The 20,127-nt window shown below is 42.9% G+C and overlaps 3 protein-coding genes across 11 annotated transcripts in view; 1 reads left to right on the top strand and 2 right to left on the bottom strand.

The window, feature by feature from the left end:
• Window positions 1–754: 754 nt before the first annotated feature.
• Window positions 755–7,822, bottom strand: LOC306824725 (sorcin-like). 2 transcript variants are annotated; one of them, XM_079345006.1, is made up of 8 exons: window positions 7,513–7,822; window positions 4,592–4,630; window positions 4,419–4,488; window positions 4,149–4,192; window positions 2,890–3,037; window positions 2,668–2,781; window positions 1,623–1,681; window positions 755–1,152 (listed from the first exon to the last, which is right to left on the bottom strand). In XM_079345006.1, exons 1-8 carry the CDS (start codon window positions 7,546–7,548, stop codon window positions 1,126–1,128), a joined length of 537 nt encoding a protein of 178 aa, XP_079201132.1. In that variant the 5' UTR covers window positions 7,549–7,822; the 3' UTR covers window positions 755–1,125. The 2 variants fall into 2 exon arrangements, with proteins under 2 accessions (XP_079201132.1, XP_079201131.1); XM_079345005.1 differs by having other exon boundaries at window positions 4,592–4,633; window positions 7,513–7,821.
• A 1,482-nt stretch (window positions 7,823–9,304) lies between these two features.
• On the top strand, window positions 9,305–13,298 carry LOC306824721 (uncharacterized protein). 6 transcript variants are annotated; one of them, XM_079344996.1, is made up of 6 exons: window positions 9,305–9,605; window positions 10,556–10,613; window positions 11,140–11,431; window positions 12,358–12,627; window positions 12,853–12,922; window positions 13,083–13,297. In XM_079344996.1, the coding sequence occupies exons 3-6, from the start codon at window positions 11,269–11,271 to the stop codon at window positions 13,153–13,155; spliced, it is 576 nt and encodes a 191-aa protein (XP_079201122.1). In that variant the 5' UTR covers window positions 9,305–9,605; window positions 10,556–10,613; window positions 11,140–11,268; the 3' UTR covers window positions 13,156–13,297. The 6 variants fall into 6 exon arrangements, with proteins under 6 accessions (XP_079201122.1, XP_079201121.1, XP_079201124.1 ...); XM_079344995.1 differs by having other exon boundaries at window positions 10,482–10,613; XM_079344999.1 differs by lacking the exon at window positions 9,305–9,605 and having other exon boundaries at window positions 10,156–10,613; window positions 11,140–11,262; window positions 11,342–11,431; window positions 13,083–13,298.
• The window catches only part of LOC306824719 (uncharacterized protein), a 111,213-nt gene continuing 104,283 nt past the window's right edge, over window positions 13,198–20,127 (bottom strand). For all 3 annotated transcript variants that reach the window (XM_079344990.1, XM_079344991.1, XM_079344992.1), the window contains 11 exons: window positions 18,947–19,381; window positions 17,146–17,580; window positions 16,425–16,691; window positions 16,065–16,319; window positions 15,713–15,958; window positions 15,220–15,477; window positions 14,837–15,139; window positions 14,465–14,728; window positions 13,989–14,072; window positions 13,775–13,846; window positions 13,198–13,693 (listed from right to left, as the gene is read on the bottom strand). In XM_079344990.1, coding sequence (XP_079201116.1) covers window positions 13,780–13,846; window positions 13,989–14,072; window positions 14,465–14,728; window positions 14,837–15,139; window positions 15,220–15,477; window positions 15,713–15,958; window positions 16,065–16,319; window positions 16,425–16,691; window positions 17,146–17,580; window positions 18,947–19,381 — 2,614 coding nt within the window. In that variant the 3' untranslated portion in view covers window positions 13,198–13,693; window positions 13,775–13,779. The remainder of the gene's footprint in view (window positions 13,694–13,774; window positions 13,847–13,988; window positions 14,073–14,464; window positions 14,729–14,836; window positions 15,140–15,219; window positions 15,478–15,712; window positions 15,959–16,064; window positions 16,320–16,424; window positions 16,692–17,145; window positions 17,581–18,946; window positions 19,382–20,127) is intronic.

Below are 20,127 nucleotides of genomic sequence, written 5' to 3'. Positions count from 1 at the left end.
CAAGAGTGCAGCAGCACACGTCCAGATTAAAACAGTTTACAGACAGTAAATTAAGAAAAAACAATGATTACAATGAACAGATTGATAAAGTGCATGGTCCTGATTAGTCGTTAAAAAAATTCATGTTAATATTAATTTCTCAACAAAATGAACATGCTATGCTACAAGGTGGAGCAGAGTTTTATAAGACAACTCTTTAAAACGATTAAACGCTTCATCGTTGTTTGTTCAGTAACAAACGTGGCGACGCTGTGAGGATCTGGGCTCCACTCATCCAAGGAGGCCACAGAACCTTTAAAGAAACCACAAATGTTAATGAACGCTTTCTAGACTATGGAGCCCTTTCAGGTGAGACAGTTTCCCAAGGACCCCCAAATCACTGTAACGTCATGTAATACGACCTATAGGAGCGTTTCCTCAATAAACCCGTCACACAGCTTGATGTGCTTACCAAGGTAAGTGCTAATTAACTGTTAAGTTAGCTAGCTTGGACTTGGACTTGGGTTAGGGGAACACACATTCACCGGATCGAGGTTATTTATACGTCCACTAGAGGGCGCTTGACTCTAAAACATAAATATGGATTGTAATTTGACGCTTACACAAACGAGCAGTGGAGTCGTTTCTTGGTGGAGGACAGGCTCTCAAATCAGCTTGAACTGATGATGTTGAATTGTAGATTTGTGGATAAAAACGGAACAATGTCGCAGCAAAAAAAAAAACCCAGTGAGGACACGAAGGAAGAGAAAACAAGCCAGTTTGAGACTTTATTCATGTCATACATGTTTGAATGTTTATACTAAATTGTCGGTTTGGATTTTGGTTTCTCTGGAGGTAAAAAGCTTTAAATGTAAAAGTGATAATAACCCCGTCTGTACACTGCAGGGGGTTTGTTGTTAATACAGCCCGAGGTTACACAAGCTGGTTACCACACGTTTTAAATATACGTCATCATGCACCTACATGTGTTTAAGATTTAATAAAATGGAATGTGATGTTTACTGTTAATACAACAATGAGGAAAAAAAAAAAAAAAAAATACACATAGAAAAAAAATAACATGGTGTTAAAATGAGTGTTTTTTAAAAAAAAGGCCGGTGTTCCCTTTGTTCAGTCGTTTCCTCTTCATAGACTCATGGTGACCTGCATGAACTACAGAGAGAGAGAGAGAGAGAGAGAGAGAGAGAATCAGTCATCCAGCTGGGATCTTTTGAGGTCATCTTGTTCACAGCAGCTGTCTAAAGGTCAGAATATGATTTCAGACGCAGACCCAGTCGGGGAAACAAAAAGTCCTGAAGTTGGAGAATCGGCTCTCACCGTGCGAGTGTTCAATCAAACACAGTTAGAAAATCATCCGACCGGTTTGAAGCAGCTAATCGGGCTGTGATTGGCTGTCAGGCCTCGGCGAACTCTGCATAACTAACGACGCGCCATCGAGTCGTGAACTCAAACGGCAGCTCTTAAAAAAAAAAAATCAGGCTGAAATCACAACTTCGGTTGCCGTTGATGAAATAAATCTAGAAAGTGTGTCCGTGACTTTTGATGCAACTTAATGCACGATCTGAAGATCTACGTTTGGATGTTGAATGTTTGAGGAGAAATGAAAGGCGGCGCAGACTCACGTCATCGTACTGAAACATGGCCTGTCCAGTCTGGCTCGTGTCTCTCCTCCGGAACTGATCTGAAAAACACCAACGAAGAAGAAACGTGAACGCTTTAATCTGACCATCATGACACTTCCTGACCAGGAGGCGTGTTGAACAGTTTGACTTCAGTAAAAATCTGGAGGGCTGAGACACAGAGACTGTCTGACGTAAAGTGCACTTCCACTGCTTCTCCACAAGGGTGTGCTGTCACCTTGTCTGTTCATTCTTTACACATGATGGATCTATTATAGAGTAAGCTGGTGACTGTGTTTGTTGTGAGCCTGCTCATTGGTCAGTTTGTAGAGAGAAGTCGAGGAGACGGGCTGAATATATTTAACCTCTAAAACACGAGTGTGAAAGCTGTATTTGTACACTGTGTGTGTGTGTGTGTGTGTGTGTGTGTGTGTGTGAGTGTATTTCACTGGTTGTCCTCGAGACGGGCTGTGATGCATTTTGAAGCTATAATCTGACACGTGTGGTCTTCCTCCCTCTACATACTGTAGGAGACGTTGCGTGTTTCTAGTTCAGGATGCTCGTGTGTAATTTAAAGGGGAAGTTGATTTTGGCTTTTGTGAAAGTTGAAGAGGGAGAAGTGAAAGGTTGAACTCGAGTACAGAGGTTTCCTGCATGTTGTTGTTCAACGTGTGGTTTAAACCTCAGGTTAGAAAAAAGGTGTTCTGTCCTCTCCTGTGTGGTGTGATGATTTTTAAAGGAGGCTGTAGTTCACATGGTACGTGATGTGAGGCCTGGGCGATATGACTAAAGATGTTTTCACGATAACAAAATCAGTTGTCAATCTTTAGGCCGTTTTTTTTCTCCCTGTACATTGAGGAGTTTGTGTTCAAATTCAGGACGCTGGTGAGAAGTGTTCCTCGCTCACAGGCTGGTCTTTAGGTCATGATGTGAGGAAGTGGAGCTCCTCTGGGAACCAGCTTTCTGTCTATATTATTATTATTATTATAAAGACATTAAACCTGCAGGTGTCCGTCTCAGCCTTCATGTTTGTCTGCAGCTCACTCACCAGTCAGAGCTCTGATTCTGATGCAACAGGTGATGAAGTCGTCGAAGCCGATTTGACCGTTGGTGCTGTTGCGCTTCATGATGATGTTCATGGCCTGAGGGCTCAGATTAAAACCTGCACGAGCACAAACGAGACGAGACTCACTGAAGAAGGATTCACGTCTGACACGGATCATCGTGACAGAAACAGTTTAAGTGTCTGGATGTTGGTCCGTTGGTTTACCCATGGCGGTGAGGGCGTGCTGCAGCTCAGGACCCTCCACCGTTCCACTGCGGTCGCGGTCGTAGGACATGAAGGTGGCCTTCCAGCCGTTCAGGACGTTGGACAGTTCCTTGAACTCATGAAAGCCCATGGTGCCCGACATGTCCCGCTGACACACTCAGTCAAGGAGCCAAACCAGAGACCATGACCACTTCACATTCAACTGAACAGGAAGGAAGAAAACCTCCAACAAGACGGAAAGCAGGAAGTGTGAAAGATCGTTCGAGTGTGACTGCTTTATCACAAAGTTCATCTAACGATGGATGTTAAACTTTGACGACGCTTCAGTTCGCTCCCTCTCGTCTGCTCTTTTAAAACTCTTTAGCTGACTTTGTGTTTTTTCTAAACTGCGAGCAGGAGAAGTGGAGTTCAGATGTGACAGCACAGAGACGTCTCATGTCAGAGGAAGGCGCTCTGTTGTCTCCCGTGTGGTTAGATTTTAAAACGTGGCGGTGCACACAGCGTGCGGTTGTTGTTTCCATCGTACGCGTTGTGAGTCAGTCATCACTCCTGTTAAACTTTTAGTGAACTCAAACAGGCCGAGTGTCACCTGTGAGTTTTCCCTTCCAGACCAACAGTAAATATCCTGCAAAGTCGCATCCACATGAGCCGAGGTGTGAGGAGATCCAGGGTGTGAAATACAGGTCTGACACACCTGACTGACACCTGAACCCCCCTGAAAACCTCAACAGCAACATGTTGGGGGGGGGGGGAAATCACCTGCAACTGACTTAATACTCTGCGGTGGAAGAGAGAGAGAGAGAGAGAGAGAGAGAGAGATCGAGAGAGAGAGAGAGAGAGAGAGAGAGAGAGAGAGAGAGAGAGAGAGAGATCCACTACAAACGATATATTTTCCTGTTTTGTGCAGCTGCTGTGATTCGGCACTCTTGATTTTTTTAAGCCCCTCCCCCCGCCCGTGTTTGTCACCGGGTATTTCACACCCTAAGGACATCTAATGAAGAGCGTGTGGAAACGGGAGTGATGTTAATATCCTGCGTCTGTCTAATGACCACAGACTGTGTGCACGTGATGAAACGGCTTCATGAACGTTTCTGTTCTTCGTCGCTCTTTTGAGGATGTTGTGAATATTCAAAAGTGCAGCACTGACGTAACGGTGAAAACTGTGATTGGCACATCGAATTTAAGAAGCTGCGTGTCTGCGTGACGTCTTCTAGAAGTCGATGTGTCAAAAGAGCTTCGGGCTGATGTGTGAAGGATACATCCAGCATGCTGATCATCAGCCTGCAGGTCTCCAGGCTGAAAGCTGAGGAAGAAAAACACAGACTGTTAGCGCACATGCTAACACTCTCAGTCCAAACTGAAACAGACTTCTGTTGTTGTTGACAGAACAGACGCTCACTTGTCGTTTACGCCTCGCTCAGTTTAAAAACACTGATGCATGCTGGGCCTTTTTAAAGCACGGCATCAGGAGAACGTGCGTCTCAGACCTGCGGTCGTGTGCTGGAGAGGATATGTAACGAGGATCTTACGTTTGTACGATCCAGCGATGCCGGACTGCGTGAGGCAGCGCTGCAGCTCGTCTGCAGAGATCTGTCCGTCCTGTGAGAGTCAAAGAGGAGGAAGGGAAACTGATGACTCCACAGAACCTTTATGCAGGTGTATTGAGTCCCTTCATGTTGTTAGTGCAGGAGTGGGTGGTTACCTGTCCAGCTACAGCTGCAAAGTATCCGTACAGAGGATCCTGCTACAGAGAGAGACAGAAGATTATGATTTCATCTCTACAAATCTAAAACATCATCAGCAGCTGTAATTCTGGGAGTGAACCAGGAGCTGCTTCTGGCTCAACTTGTAATGTGCGCCTGCAACAGAGCTCAGTCTGTTGTTTTTTTCACCACTTGAAATCATAAACTTTATCTCCAGTGACGATCATAAACGTCTCACTCGCAGCACGAAACTCCCGAACCGCTCGAGGTTAATCCACGTCTGCCGCCCGCAGCACAAAGTCCACCTGAGCGGACTCAGCGCCTTCACAGACATGAACGACTGATCTGGTGTTATCTGTGTGTGTGTGTGTGTGTGTGTGTGTGTTTGCTTCATGGACCTTGACAGAAAAGATCTCCACCCTTCCTCACTTGTGATTGTATTTTATTTTCTATGCCGTCTTCTTACGTCCTTAAACACGTTTTATCTTCAGCTGCTCTTTCAGACCCGTCTGGCGAGTCTTCTTTGCTCCTTTTATTTTTACAGACGTCTCTGACACACACACACACACACACACACACACACACACACACACACACACACACACACACACACACACACACACACACACACACACACACACACACACACACACACACACACACACACACACACACACACACACACACACACACACACACACACACACACACACACACACACACACACACACACACACACAGTTCAGAGGGTGGCTGTGGCTCAGTGGGTAGAGTCGGTGGTGTTTTTTCAGGGTTACTTGATGTTACTGGCGGTCTCGTCACAGCAGGGTGTGAACGAGTCGGTGTCCAGGAGTCGGAACTCCAGAAAAGAAAACGCTCAAAGTCCGTTCATTAAAAGAAGCCACTTAAGGCCGCCCGTCGTCTGCAGACTCAGAGGACTGCACGGTGTCTCTCAGCTCGCCGTCACAAACCGGGTCAAACGTGCACGTCACATTACCGACACAGATGCCCAAATAAATGGCCTCTCCACACCCATCCTCGCCGTGAGGTCATCACACGCCTTCCAACAACAATAGAAGAGGACGACACACACCCATTGAATCCTGAAAGAGTGTGTGTGTGTGTGTGTGTGTGTGTGTGTGTGTGTGTGTCATGTAAACTGTTGTTCTCCTCTGTGAGGTCACCAGATGTTTGTTTTGTCCGTCGACACACTTTTTAAACGTCCGTTTGAAAAGGTGCTCTGTATAAATAAAGTTTCTATGATCATATCTTGGTCCGACATGTTGACAGGAGAGGAGAAGGAAAGTCCTGCTCTTCAGTCATTTATATATCATAGTTCAGTGGAGTGATTCTTTTCTTTGGATCCTGAAAGATGGAGTCCACCAGAACTCTGCACTCTGACTTCTTTTATTTCATAACACTGATTTATATTTCAGCCTCTGTTTCACTTGATTGTTTTTCTATATGAAGTCAGTTTTAAAAACTTTTCTGGGGTGAAGCACTTTGAGTTGCCTTGTCGCTGAGATGTGCTTTATAAATAAAGTTTTTTTTTATTAGAGAAGCAGCGATCTGGAGAATCAGGGCCGATACCGATGTTTGTTTCAGGACTTCTTTTATTTTTGGTGTCAGACTCCCATGATGCATCATTTTCTCTCGTGTTTAATAATAAAATCAAGTCAGAGTTTGTTCATCAGCGGACTTCATCTTCAGCTCTTCTCTGACTCGGTGCGTCAATGTTCATCTGAGACGTTAGGACACATTACAGGGCGGATATCTGCAGAGACACCGATGTTGAACCGATGCATCGCTCTTTAATATTATTATTATTACAATACCTTTTGTGACTCAGTCTCACACTCCTGTGTAAAGCTCTTTGAACTGTTATTGAATTTGTCCACAAAGTATTTTAGAATTCATTAACTGGTTGATTTTAAAGACAGGTGCTGAAAAACACACGCTCCTCAAAGAGCAGAGTTAGAACCACAGGCGCTGCTTGTCCACAGGCAACGGCAGCGAACGGCAGCCCCGTTTCCACCAAGCAGTCCGGCTTGGTTCAGTACAGTTTGGTACGCCAACAGTCGCCTTATTTAATAAACAGGGTGTAAGCCAGATGGCGATAGCTGTGAAATTGCCCCACAGGGACAAATAAAGTTTTTTGAATTGAATTGAAGTCGTGTGACATCATAGCAGCCCAATTCAGTGTAGTCCACTGTTCATTTAAGTTCAAAGAAGAAGAACGGGACTCAGTAAATAAAAGGAACCATTTAATAGGGCCGTTAGAACCCTTATTTTGACAGTGGAAACGCCAATAAAACGGTACAGTACCAAACCGAAGTGACCCGGGTGTTAAATGGGGCTTTAAAGAGCCAAACAACAGCAGTAGCTCAAAATGTGCACATTTTCACAATGACAGTAGGAACCCTCCCTAGTGGGGCCCCATCTGAGGGCCCTCACTGTCACTGTCCTGAAGTGTTGTGACTCAATATAATAATATATACGGTATAATAATATAATTATAGTGGTTGGAGGGCCCCAGCAGACTCTGGTTAGAATGGTTTAACTTTTATTACCGGGGGCAAAATTCGGCAGGTATACATTTCTCGACATAACACCGGAACACTCCTTCCACTAACCATATAAGGAGTGTGACGTGTTTAATTAAATATGTATGGAAACAATTAGAGAACAATGTACTAATACAAAATATAAATAGTTCTCTGGAATAATCTCCACACGACACAAACATGTAATCGATCAATCACAGGTAGATTCACGTGCAGCCTGATGCATTGTTGGACTTTTAACAACTTCCGGTTTGCTTGGACGCGATTAACTCCCGACCGACCCGGGACAGGACGGTACTAAGTAAACATAATAATTGTTAGGTACGATATTCAAGTACATTGTGAAGGTTTCTTACCCCTCCGGGAGCAGCTCCGTATCCTGGATATGCCATGTCTTCAGTCTTTTAAAGGGTTATTTCATCAAATTCAAGCCGTCGTTGTGACTCCTTAAGTCCAGAGGGCGTGTCCGCTGACGTACAAACAAACACACAGAGACGACGTGAAATAAACGATTATGAAGTTTTATAAAGGAGTCTGGAGGGAGAAGAGGATAGTTCAGGTGAACCGACCAGAAACAGACAGGAAGGTAATGAAACCTTTGGTCGATTGTTAAATGTCTTGTTTCCTCACCGCGACCCACTCTGCTGTGCTCTGATTGGACGTCAGGGACCATGTGACATCTACTCGGCCAATCAGATATCAGAGCCGCCTATAACGCTTATCACTTTTTGTGAGGAAAATATTGAAATAAAATCACCCTGGAGTTTAATTAATAATAATAAATATAAGTAGTTTCACTTACTGTTCTTGAATTTGTCATGTTCCTGTTGTTGTTTATGTTTGTTCTTGTTTTTATTAATGTAAAGCACTTTGTAAACCTGTGTTTTAAAAGGTGCTATATAAATACAGTTATTATTTTTCTGTATTTATTTTTCTGTTTCTTCAAAACTGATGAGTGATTAAAACATTCACCCCCCTACAGTGTGTGTGGATGGAGACATGAGCTAATCACACCTTTTTTTTTTCTTCAAGAGAATGAGACTAACCACAGCCCGCTCAGTGATCAGTTTGTAGAGAGGTTTGACGAGTCTTGCCTCCAGCTGAATATATTTAACACCTCTAAAAACCTTCAACAGTCCACCTTCTCTCCATCATTTACTCTTCTCCAGTTCATTCACCAGTCAGAGCTCTGATTCTGATGCGTAAGTTGATGAAGTCGTCGAAGTCGATTCGACCTTTGGCTCTGTTGGCCTCCATGGAGATTTTGATGGCCTGAGGGCTCAGATTGAAACCTGCACAAGAACACCGACTGTATTCTTAAAAATAAAAAAAGGATTAACATCTCAGACTGACAGCAGTTACCGAACCAGTTCTTTAAAATGACATTCTGACAGCACAAGAGTCAAATGTGGTGAACGAGCGGTTACATGATTTTAATTTCAAAACTGTTCTGAACACGTTTAGAAAAAAAAAATAGACTATTGAAAAAAAATGCATGGTTCATCTTGATGAGGCTGAGCTGCATCTCAGAATCCTCCAGAGATCCACTGCGGGCGTGGTTGTAAGACATGAAGATCGCTTTCCAGTAATTCAGGAGACTTAGTAGTGAAAAATGTAAGCTTTCTATTATGTAAGATACCCAGGTTTCACATGCATCTAAATATTTAAGAGATCATCAAGCACACCAGTCAAACCAGTGCTTTTCATTCAGCTCCCATCATTAACCTGGGGCATGTATCATGAAGAAGGACTTTGGGCTATGCCGGGTATTTCAGGGTTAACTCTGGGCTTTTACTCCTACGAGGGTCGTTCACTTCTTACCTGTTTATATGGCCACGGTAACTTATGCTGCATATCTAACCTGCTCCGGAGCTGGTTATGATGGAGATAGGAGATCAAACTGTGAAAATCTCCAGCCCACTGACCAATCAGATGTCTTGATCGTGGAGCGCTTAAATATATTATATAAATATGGGTAAAAATGCTGTTTCATTTATGTTTTAAAAATGTTTACAAATTGGTATCTGAGTATAAGTTAAACACAAGTAAAGTATGAAATGCTTTTGATATACTTTTTGTTTTATTGTGAAGAGCTAAACAGGAAGTGTTGTGTATACAACCGCTGCCAGTCATTAGTTGTATTAGCTTTACGCGAATGGGAAACCGGAAGTGAGACGCGCTAGCTTGACCGCGAGAGACGCAGGTACAAGTCGACATGTGCGCAGCAGTTTAAGTAAATAAATGAGGTTTTTACCCACCTATGCCAAAAAACCTCAAGCTAAACTAGTTTTTGGACATTTTCAGCTCAGTAAGGTGTTTGTTATACTTTGAAACAGTTTTGCACGCGGACACTAGCTAAGTAGATGCCTTGCCCAAGAGCTGGTTAAGCTAACCCAGCTCGCTATGAGGACGACTTTTCATCATTCCGGCCCGGAAGTGAAGATTGGTCGTAAGTAAAGTGCTGTTAGAAGAATTTCTTTAGATTATATCTTTTTTTTGGACATCGCTCACTAGAAGCTAGGACGGGATGAGCAGCCGGTGATGATGCTGCGAGGACACGTGGTTCCTCCTCTTCACGTGAACTTGGACCACACACACATTGAACTATTCAAACAGGCCTGTAACGATAAGTTTGTTTGGTTAAATAAGCGGGCTGGTGTGATTGGTGAGTAGGCCCCTCACACAGAACTTATTAAGATATAAAATAAAACTTTATTCATCTCGCAAACTGAGACATGTACAATGTTACAGCAGCGAAACAGGATAGCAGGAGAAAATAACAAATTAAATAAAATAAAATTATAAAAGTGTAGAAAATGTTTTCATCAAAAACAATAATTGAAAGAGTCAGTAAAACATGCATCAAAAACATTTAAAAAAGCCAGAAAGTAATGAACACTATCATGCGCGTGTGTATAAGATGGAACATTTTATTGCACAATTTGTCCCATTTGTTTGGAAAGACGAGAATGAATTAATCCCAGGTAGGTCACATACAGCCTGATGCATTGTTGGATATTTAACACCTTCATCTGTACAGTAGTAAGAGACGCTGTGAACTACGATTATGAAGTTTTATAAACATGTCCGGAGGAAAAGAGTCGAGTCTAGACGTGAATATAACCCGAGCTGAACCGAGCACAAATGGGTAGAGAGGTCAGCTACACGCCTTATTGTGAATAACTTATCCTGTGTCGATAAACACATGAGCTAATCAGAGCTATTTGTTTTTTTAACCAGGTTTTAAACATGTTAATTTCTGCTGTTGTAAAAAAAAAAAGAAAGTCTTTTTCGGGTGTGTATGTGACTTCCTGTACGCCTGCAGCCAGCCTCAAGTGGACACTTGTCGAACTGCAGGATTTTGAATTATTGCATTGGCTTCGTATTTCAACACATCAGAGTTTGCCACTTGTCTGCACCGACTGAAAATCTGATCTGAATCAGCGTTACAGGCCAGGTATGTGTGAAGAGAATTTGACACCAGTTAACTTTTCTCTCTATGTATAAACATGAAACATTAAATCAATCTGAAAAACAATCTGACATGCACCCTGTAAGTCTACAGCCAGCTCTGAAATATACTGTAGATGGATAGATAGATAGATAGATGGATGGATGGATGGATGGATGGATGGATGGATGGATGGATGGATGGATGGATGGATAGATAGATAGATAGATAGATAGATGGATGGATGGATGGATGGATGGATGGATGGATGGATGGATGGATGGATGGATGGATGGATGGATGGATGGATGGATGGATGGATGGATGGATGGATGGATGGATGGATGGATGGATAGATAGATAGATAGATAGATAGATAGATAGAGACAGCAGAGGGGTAATGCAAAATAAACTTTGTATGTAGTTATACATGAAAACACACAAGGATGATCTTTGAATTGAAGGCATTACATCATTGTCTGACATGTTGCCCAATCAGCTTGTTTCATGTGGTCACTCCTGCTGCTTCCAGGGAAAACCCATCTGACGCTTGAAGTCCGGCTTCAGAGTCCGAGCTGAGAGGAAGAGGAGGACGCGGTGACTTCACCTCTCTGACCACAAACACTTCTGGAAGGCGATTAAAGAGCGACTCTGGGTCAGGATGGACAGAATGAAAGCTGACTGTTGGGTTTGGTCGCCAAGGTCTCCTCTGAGTCTCCTTCATCCACATTCAGGGAGCCGTGTTCCAGTCCTGATGAGCCACCGAGAGGTAGACGAGGACGAGGAGGAAGTATTGGAGCATCTTGTTCTCTGCTGCTCTTCAGGTAGATTTGAGATATTAGAAGATGTGATGAAACAATGTGTTTTGATATGACAAAAAAAAACAACATAGGCATAGGCAGGGGTGTGTCCTGACTTTTGACAGTGTTAGATAACATGTGACATCGTGCACGATTGGTGCCCACCCTGCATTCGTTAAATATTTACAGTTTTGGTCTGTTAATTTCAGTTTCCCCTCGCAGACAGTCTGACATGTGGTGCTTTTGAATTTAAGGTGGACAAACCCAATTGTGATGTTTTGAATTGATGAGCGATAGGCCCGATACACAACAACATGCACGTCAGTAAACAGCATGTTGTTGGAGGAATGAAGCTTTTCTCCGGTGTTGACACAAGTCAAGGCACAACATTTAAATTTCTATCGTTTGTATTTTTAATGCACCACTTTTTTTCACTTTGTAACACAAGCTAGTGAGCTTTGTTGAGTGTGTAAGGAGAAAGGTAATCAGACGTCTTCCTGTGAGACCATGACAGTGTAGACTATACAAGTTCCAGAAAGGAAGTGGAAAACTGGACATCAGGGTGAAAACGACGCCTTCACTGCCTCCATCGAAGACAACGCTGAATTTCCCGTCCCGTTACGCGTGCTCGTCCATGTGTGTGTTCACGTGTGTGTGCCAGAATATGCAGATGACTTGTGACTAGATTCCCAGTCCAAACCCAGCAGGGCTCATCAGCAGGGACAGGAAACAGACGGATGAAACATATGAGTCAGCCACATCGTGCAGCTGACCAGTGTATGGATGACGAGGCTCAAACTGAAGACAATGAAAAAATGTTGTCTATTAGATTTTAAAAACAGCAGTGTCTTAGTTTCAGGATGTCTTACCCATAGTCTAAAATCTATGATTAAGCCTCAAAGAGCTGCACTTGTTTTGCTTGTGATTGACCGCATACTGTATATCTGCAGGTTGTGATGACATCATCAGTCATCACGTCCACTCAGGGACCCCCAGCAGCTCTGGTCACGTGTCCTCACAAAGTCCTGGTGCTCCTTCCTCACAGCAGCCAGAAACTGAGATTCATCCTGGTCGAGGAGATGCAGCTCAGCGCTTCATGGATGGTCGGTGCTGGGAGGGTCCGGGGATGGAGACCCAGGGATGTGTATGTGTTCATGGGCAAAGAGAACCAGAGGGCTTTGGTTCCTGCTGGTCTGGATCTCCCTGTGTTTACTATGGAGGTGAGGGCTCGACTGTTTCCAGATTTGCCTCTGATTCTGATGCATTTTATTTCTACTGAAAATAGAAACATGTTTTCTAGTGTTCTGTTCATGTTGATGTGTAAAACTGCATAAATTCAATAAAAATAATTTTGAAGAAATTTAAAAAAACAGCAGAATCTTGTCTTTTACTCGTGCTCTTTCTTCACCTCTTAATAACCTGTTGGATGTTTTCGCTCCATGCAGTGAGGAGGAACCTGGTGGTCGGAGTTGAGGTGGTGGAGGAGGTCGCAGTTGAAGACACTTTGGAAGTCATGTAAGTGTATAAACATTACTTGATGCCTTTTCTAGCATTCATGAAATTATCTAATTTCTACGTAGTCGGCATTTTTTTTGACATTTTGTTTTTTGCTGTAATGAAAGCCGTCAAACATTTGTGTTCTGGTTTAAATACATATGATCTTTTGTCTTCTTAGAACTGAGGACGTGTATGCAGATGATTTGATGGATCCTGAGCTGCTGCAAGATGACCTGCTGTACCCCACATGAGGACCTCCTGTCTGTGCTCTACAAACAAAAATACATCACACAACTGTTCAATTCATTTTTATTTGAGTGTGAAGAAATTACATGCAATGACGTGCTTTATTTATGGAAACGGAGTGTATAAAGGGATAACATGCTCGAGTGTGCAAAAACATTATTAACCTCGTTGTTAAAACAGAAACAAAAAAATTAACAGGAACAAAATTAATGGTGCAACATAAAATGTCAATTTAAAGAAGAACACTTTGATTTTCCAGAAGACACAAAACAGAACATTCAACCATTAAGTCCTCTGTGGACTTCTTGTAGCCATGAGGGGTGACTCCTATTCACTTTATATTGTGACAGAGCCTCCGATCATGGATAGCTGGTCCATGGCAGCCCTGCTGGGGTCTTTTCTTCCTGTCAGCTGTATTTCCACGCAGTCATATAGTCTTTCCCTCGTCGTCAGCTCTACTTTCACAGCAGTCATTGGATTCCTCCAAGTTACCAGTTTCAGCTCATAGGACTTGTTGTTAATATCCCTGGTAATCAGCACTTCCTGGATTTGAATGGGAAGAGGGGAGTGAGGGAAGGCTCTTCAGCATAACCATGTCTTCCCTGAGCAGCACACCACACTCACCTGGTTCACCAGATTTCAAACGTCTTGGTTTTCTTAAAGGGTGCTTGGTTTACAATGTTGTTCCTGAAGAGTCTAGAAAACAGAAAGAGAGCAAACATCACTCATTCAGCCTGAACCCTGAGTTTCAGTGTAAATCAAAATTAGCTGTGATGATGAAGAGTATGATGAGAAATGTCTTCATAAAGGAAAGGTGCTCTTATTAATGCATGCTCACCGCACGGTTTCGATGGAGGGGTTGTTGGAGATCAGTTCAAGGAGCGTGGATGTTGAAGCATTAGTGATCTTATTGTGACTCAGGCTGTGAAATACACAAAGAAACAAGCGACACAGTGATTTATTGATAACACGTCGTGTCAGCCAGCTGCTGGTGTGAACAGATCCCGTCCAAACACGCAACAGCCGCCAGACACAGATCAAGAGAAATAAAAATGTGTTTGTTCAGAGGATAACAATTGATCTGCTCTGACCAACTCTGGTAAAGACACATCTGACCTCCAGAGTCAATACAACAACAAAACCACTTTGGAAAACAAAATGAGGAGATGCAACAGGAAATCAATATTTATCTCTTTTGTATCAGCAAAGGTTGTCTGGTCACACAGTTGACATCACTGGCTTTTTCTGAAACCTTACACCAACTGGACCTGTTGAGTTCATGTTCTTCATGTATTTTTACACTCGTGAACTCACTCGAGGACGTGCACTTTGTGCAGATGTTCCTTGAGTGTGAGCAGCAGCTGGTCGGTTAGCTGGCAGTGACTGAGGTCCAGCTCTGTCAGCCCTTCAGAGAAGTCCAGCATCCAGGCCAAAGCTCGACAGGCTTTCTGATCCAGTACAGTGTGACTGAGATCCAGCTCTCCACCCAGGGCTTTACACAAGGACCCTGCACGTCTCACTGAGTCCCCCCTCAAAGGAAGCAGCAACACCAGCTGGAGCAGGACAACTTTATAGGCTCTAAACGGGAGAATCAGAGTGAAGGGCAGGTTGTTAGTGTACTGACAGGAACAACAGAAACTCAAACTGTGGTCTTGGTCATTTTGTGGTCCCCACCCAACACCAAACCTGAGGCGGACTCTATCCAGGACAGGAAACAGCAGGTCCAGTCCACTATCCTCCACCTCACAGTCCTGCAGATGGAGCTCTGTGTCCTTGCTGCTGTATCTCAGGATGATGGAGACGACCCTACAGTCATCGACCGTCAGTCTGAGAGTCTCACTCTGATTGTTCTCTGACAGCTCCACACAGGAGGAACAGGACAGATCTAACCTGTGCTGCAGAGTCCGGAGCAGACTGACTGCTGCCCTCTGCTGGTCATCAGAGAGAGCACAGCAGTGGACGAACTTCAGCAGCAGATTCCTGTCAACACTGTTAGGAACACTGATTAAAAGAAGTCATTGTTAAACAAATATAACCATTTCTGTGAGGAACAAGCGCTGACGTCCGACCTGAGTTGAGAAACTTTGTCCAGTGTGCACAGGATGGATTGGATTTCCCCCGTTGGTAAGGAGGTCCACAGGAGGTTCAGTTTCACTCCATCACTGTGTTTGAGGGTGAAGAGCAGAGCAGCACAGTCCTCTGAGTCCATCTCTCGGCAGGTCAGGTTGATCACGTGATCAAATGACCTCACAAAGCTGGGTACAACTGAACTGGCACGAGTTGTATAGATCTCTCTGAGGGAAGTCAACGTAAAGCTGGGACAAGTCCTGAAAGCAAAAAAAAAAAAAAAGTCTTTACTAAGAAAGGCACAAAAGCTAAAAGAAATGTAGACTCATCGAGAATGACCTTTGATTTACCCTGCATCTAATATTCCCCAACACAGGTCAGAGTTTCCTTACACGTCCACATATTCTTCATCAAGTTTGTTTTCAACACTTTCAAAGGGTGAGTGGCGTACATCCTTACAGGTCCAATTTTGTGAATAGTCCAAAATACACAAACCTTACACATGTGATCCTGTCCAGAAAGGGAAGCAGACGTGTGATGCTCTCTTGCAGGAAGCTGTTTTTCCTCAGGTTCACAGTTATGATCTGAGACGACTGCTGCAGAAGATGATGAAGAAGCTCCCAGTTCAGACAGAAGGGGGTCAGGTCTCCATTAACCTTTCTCAAGAAGCCCGAGGTCAAGTCCTTGTCCTGAGTTTGATAGAGGAGATCTAGTAGCTGCAGGGAAGTCTGTTCCTGCAGCCTGTTGAAGAAAATTGTCAATATATCTTGAGAAGAGTGAATGATTATTCCGTTCTACGTGTTTTATTACACATTCAGTGATTACAAGGGTCAGGAAATATATTTACTTGATTGTAAGAGGGCCATCATGACAGAGCAGTGACATGAGACAGTGAGCAGGGATCCAGGCCTCACTTAGATCCAACTGTCTGACTGTCCAGTATCGCAGCAGAGATGCCAGACTACTCACAAGCCTCAACAATACTTTCTCTGAAGGTCGGTCTGATTGAGAGTCAAGAGAAAGCTGCTCAGTAACAGTCAGACGGGGAACTCTCTGTCTTCTTACCCATCCAGACAGACGCAAGGCCGTGCTGTTGGAGAGCCTAAGATTTGAAACATTCAGAGGGAAATAAAAAGTAACAATCAATCTGGACATTCAAACTGGACAGGATGACGTTTTCAAAAATAGAGGATTCAAAGATGCAAACCTCAGTCTGCGTAGTCTTTCTGTGTGTCTAAATAGCAGTGATGCTCCTCTGACAGACATCATTCTGGGAGTGAGGATGAGATCCACACGAGGACCACAGAGTCCAAGAACTCGTCCCACAGACTTGCAGGTTTTGCTGTGCAGCTTTCCTGTTAACTGAAGGGTGAACCCGAGGAGCCGCAGCAGAGTAACCATCTGCTCAGCCTCATCTCTGGATCTGACAGAAACCGATCTGCACACGAGCTGGAAAAACTCTGGCTGACTGCAGCTAAAACAGAATAATGTGCATGAAGTGTGAAAACAGCAAAGCTAAGTACAGGACAAACATTATTATGAACCACTTCAGGAGCAAAATCTTTAATAAAAATAAGATATTTTCAAAAATCATATACAGCATGATTCAATCTGTGCATTTAAAAAATCAAACTGTATAAAACACTGCTGCTCGCTTAGAGCCAGGAACACGGCTCCTCTTTATTTAAACTCTATAATCCAGGTCTGCTCTACGCTCGGCCAATGAAAGGCTTCTGATCCACCAGTTTCATTCTAAATCTTTAAAAACATCAGTAAACGGTTGTTCAGCTAAATGAGGACTTCTGGGAGTATGTTATACATGTCACCATCATGTGTTGTTGGATAATTCAACGTTACAGTGACAGGATTCAGATGGAGGAGCAAACCTTAAAAGATGTACACTGTGGTGTGAAGAGTCATTCATTTACCTGAGCTGTGAGATATGAGGCAGACACTGAAGGAAGCTCCTCACTTCACTCTCTTCATATGGACAGTTCTTCAGCTCCACTGGAGTCTTCTCTGGTCGGAGTCTCAGCACTTCCAGGAGGATGGAGGTCTTTCTCTTTGAGAGGTCAATGAACCAGAGAGCAGGAGCTGACTGGAGAACTGACTGTAATGATGGAAGGACTCTCAAGCCTGTTTTAGTCTCATAGTCCTTCATGTGGGAGCACAGATCCAGAAGGAACTCACACTGATATTCTTTATAGTCCCATCCCTCCACATCAACTAAGGGGAATGTTTTATATGAGCACAGTGATGATAACAGCTGCAGTGTGTTCTCTCCTGTCTGCTGATCTCTCTCTGCTGCTGCACAGAACAGACGTCCACAGAACTCAACTCCTCTTTTCGACCTGACAGAGAAACTAAATGAAAGTAGAAAACTTTGTTAAGTCAGCATCAGAAAGGAGACATGAATCACTGACAGAGTGGATCTACTCAAAGCTGACAAACACAAATGAGCAGAAAACACTTTGGTCATCTACACACAAATAATGATGCAATAAAGAAGATCAAATGTAGATGTTTCTAAACTTTGACTAAATGTAATTCTTGAAAACGTGTTGAGGACTCAGAAAGGTCAAAGACAGAGTTGTTTCTTAAAGTCTGTCTAAAGAGATGTTATGTGATGACATGGATTCAGCTCATAAACCAACAGAGTGACTTGAAGGAAACCTTCAACTCAAATATTCATAAATCAATCCGTTCCAAACGCTGGAAAACTGGAGGACAACTTTTAAACTCACTAAAGTCCAAAAAGAAAAGGTGTGTTATTGTTTTCTTTCCATGTATTGATCACCTCCTGATGATCATCTTTTTCATGATCACAATGAATTGAACATCTTATAAACATGTTTGCTCTTTACTGTTCTTTGGTTTCAACTGTTCACCCTTCATCAGGTATTGATCTGATTGGTTAATATAGATAGTTTTTCCATGCTGTTATCGAATCATCTCGTTCACTCTTCTTAATGAATATCTTTCAAACTTCGAATTCAGCTGCTCTTTATTTCCTGGTAAATAATTCAGCAATTATCTCCACAGACTGAACTGGAGGATCACAAGTGTTGACCTGTTTATTGTTTGATTAGTCTATTTCTGATTGTCTTTTTAATGAGCCATAGTACATTGTAATGACTCTTACAAATGATCAACATGTAGGTACATATACAACGTACACCATTCTTCTGACTTCTGTCACGTTAGATTACAGTGTAAACCTTTTCTCTGTTGACAGAGGCGACCCTCTATGGACTTGTTGTTTCTGTTCTGAGGCTCCTGAAGGGAGCCGTAATAAAACTATCTACATCCAGAGAGAAGGTGACAAAGAAAGAAAGTAACTCAAGCATGATCCACAGTTTGGCTTCCTACACTTTTGAATGATACCAATGAAGTATTAAGACACAAAGACATCAAGTCAATGAGAAAAGAAAACGGATCAAACAATGAATGTTCCTTCCATGCATGAGATTTAGAGCTTTCCATTTAAAGGAGCAAATATCTGTCCATTCTTTGTCTCTTATTACTAGTTTGATTTGTTTTCACCTGTTTCATTCTATATCTTTAAAAACATCAGTAAACAGTTGTTCAGCTAAATGAGGACGTCTGAGAGTATGTTATACATGTCACCATCATGTGCTGTTGGATAATTCAACGTTACAGTGACAGGATTCAGATGGAGGAGCAAACCTTAACAGATGTACACTGTGGTGTGAAGAGTCATTCATTTACCTGAGCTGTGAGATATGAGGCAGACACTGAAGGAAGCTCCTCACTTCACTCTCTTCATATGGACAGTTCTTCAGCTCCACTGGAGTCTTCTCTGGTCGGAGTCTCAGCACTTCCAGGAGGATGGAGGTCTTTCTCTTTGAGAGGTCAATGAACCAGAGAGCAGGAGCTGACTGGAGAACTGACTGTAATGATGGAAGGACTCTCAAGCCTGTTTTAGTCTCATAGTCCTTCATGTGGGAGCACAGATCCAGAAGGAACTCACACTGATATTCTTTATTGTACCTTCCCTTCACATCAACTAAGGGGAATGTTTTATATGAGCACAATGATGATAACAGCTGCAGTGTGTTCTCTCCTGTCTGCTGATCTCTCTCTGCTGCTACACAGAACAGACGTCCACAGAACTCAACTCCTCTTTCAGACCAGACAGAAAAACTGAAATGAAAGTAGAAAACTTTGTTAAGTCAGCATCAGAAAGGAGACATGAATCACTGACAGAGTGGATCTACTCAAAGCTGACAAACACAAATGACCAGAAAACACTTTGGTCATCTACACACAAATAATGATGCAATAAAGAAGATCAAATGTAGATGTTTCTAAACTTTGACTAAATGTAATTCTTGAAAACGTGTTGAGGACTCAGAAAGGTCAAAGACAGAGTTGTTTCTTAAAGTCTGTCTCAATAATTCATCAATTATCTCCACAGACTGAACTGGAGGATCACAAGTGTTGACCTGTTTATTGTTTGATTAGTCTATTTCTGATTGTCTTTTTAATGAGCCATAGTACATTGTAATGACTCTTACAAATGATCAACATGTAGGTACATATACAACGTACACCATTCTTCTGACTTCTGTCACGTTAGATTACAGTGTAAACCTTTTCTCTGTTGACAGAGGCTACCCTCTATGGACTTGTTGTTTCTGTTTTGAGGCTCCTGAAGGGAGCCGTAATAAAACTATCTACATCCAGAGAGAAGGTGACAAAGAAAGAAAGTAACTCAAGCATGATCCACAGTAGAGCTGCAGCTATCGAATATTTTAGTAATCGAGTATTCTATCGAATATCCCGATCGAGTAATCGAATAAATCACACCTTTGCTTAATTAAGGTTTAAGTCGTCTTGGGTCGTCCCTACAAAGCTTCTTTGAAGTTACCATGGTAACGCCTGCTTGT

This window comes from Symphodus melops (genome assembly GCF_947650265.1).
Source record: "Symphodus melops genome assembly, chromosome: 5".
Lineage (NCBI taxonomy): Eukaryota > Metazoa > Chordata > Actinopteri > Labriformes > Labridae > Symphodus > Symphodus melops.
Note: the sequence above shows the minus strand (reverse complement) of the source record. Positions and strands in the feature narration are given on the sequence as shown.

Bases quoted from the DNA above. Each gene is read 5' to 3' on its own strand.
- LOC306824721 (XM_079344998.1), top strand. From the start codon at position 11,269: ATGGACAGAATGAAAGCTGACTGTTGGGTTTGGTCGCCAAGGTCTCCT. The intron at 11,432-12,357 runs GTAGATTTGAGA...GTATATCTGCAG, and splicing joins TGTTCTCTGCTGCTCTTCAG to GTTGTGATGACATCATCAGT. The intron at 12,628-12,852 runs GTGAGGGCTCGA...CGCTCCATGCAG, and splicing joins TCCCTGTGTTTACTATGGAG to TGAGGAGGAACCTGGTGGTC.
- LOC306824725 (XM_079345005.1), bottom strand. From the start codon at position 7,548: ATGGCATATCCAGGATACGGAGCTGCTCCCGGAGGG. The intron at 1,682-2,667 runs GTGAGTGAGCTG...GGTGTTTTTCAG, and splicing joins CAGAATCAGAGCTCTGACTG to ATCAGTTCCGGAGGAGAGAC. The intron at 1,153-1,622 runs GTGAGTCTGCGC...CTCTCTCTGTAG, and splicing joins CCATGTTTCAGTACGATGAC to TTCATGCAGGTCACCATGAG.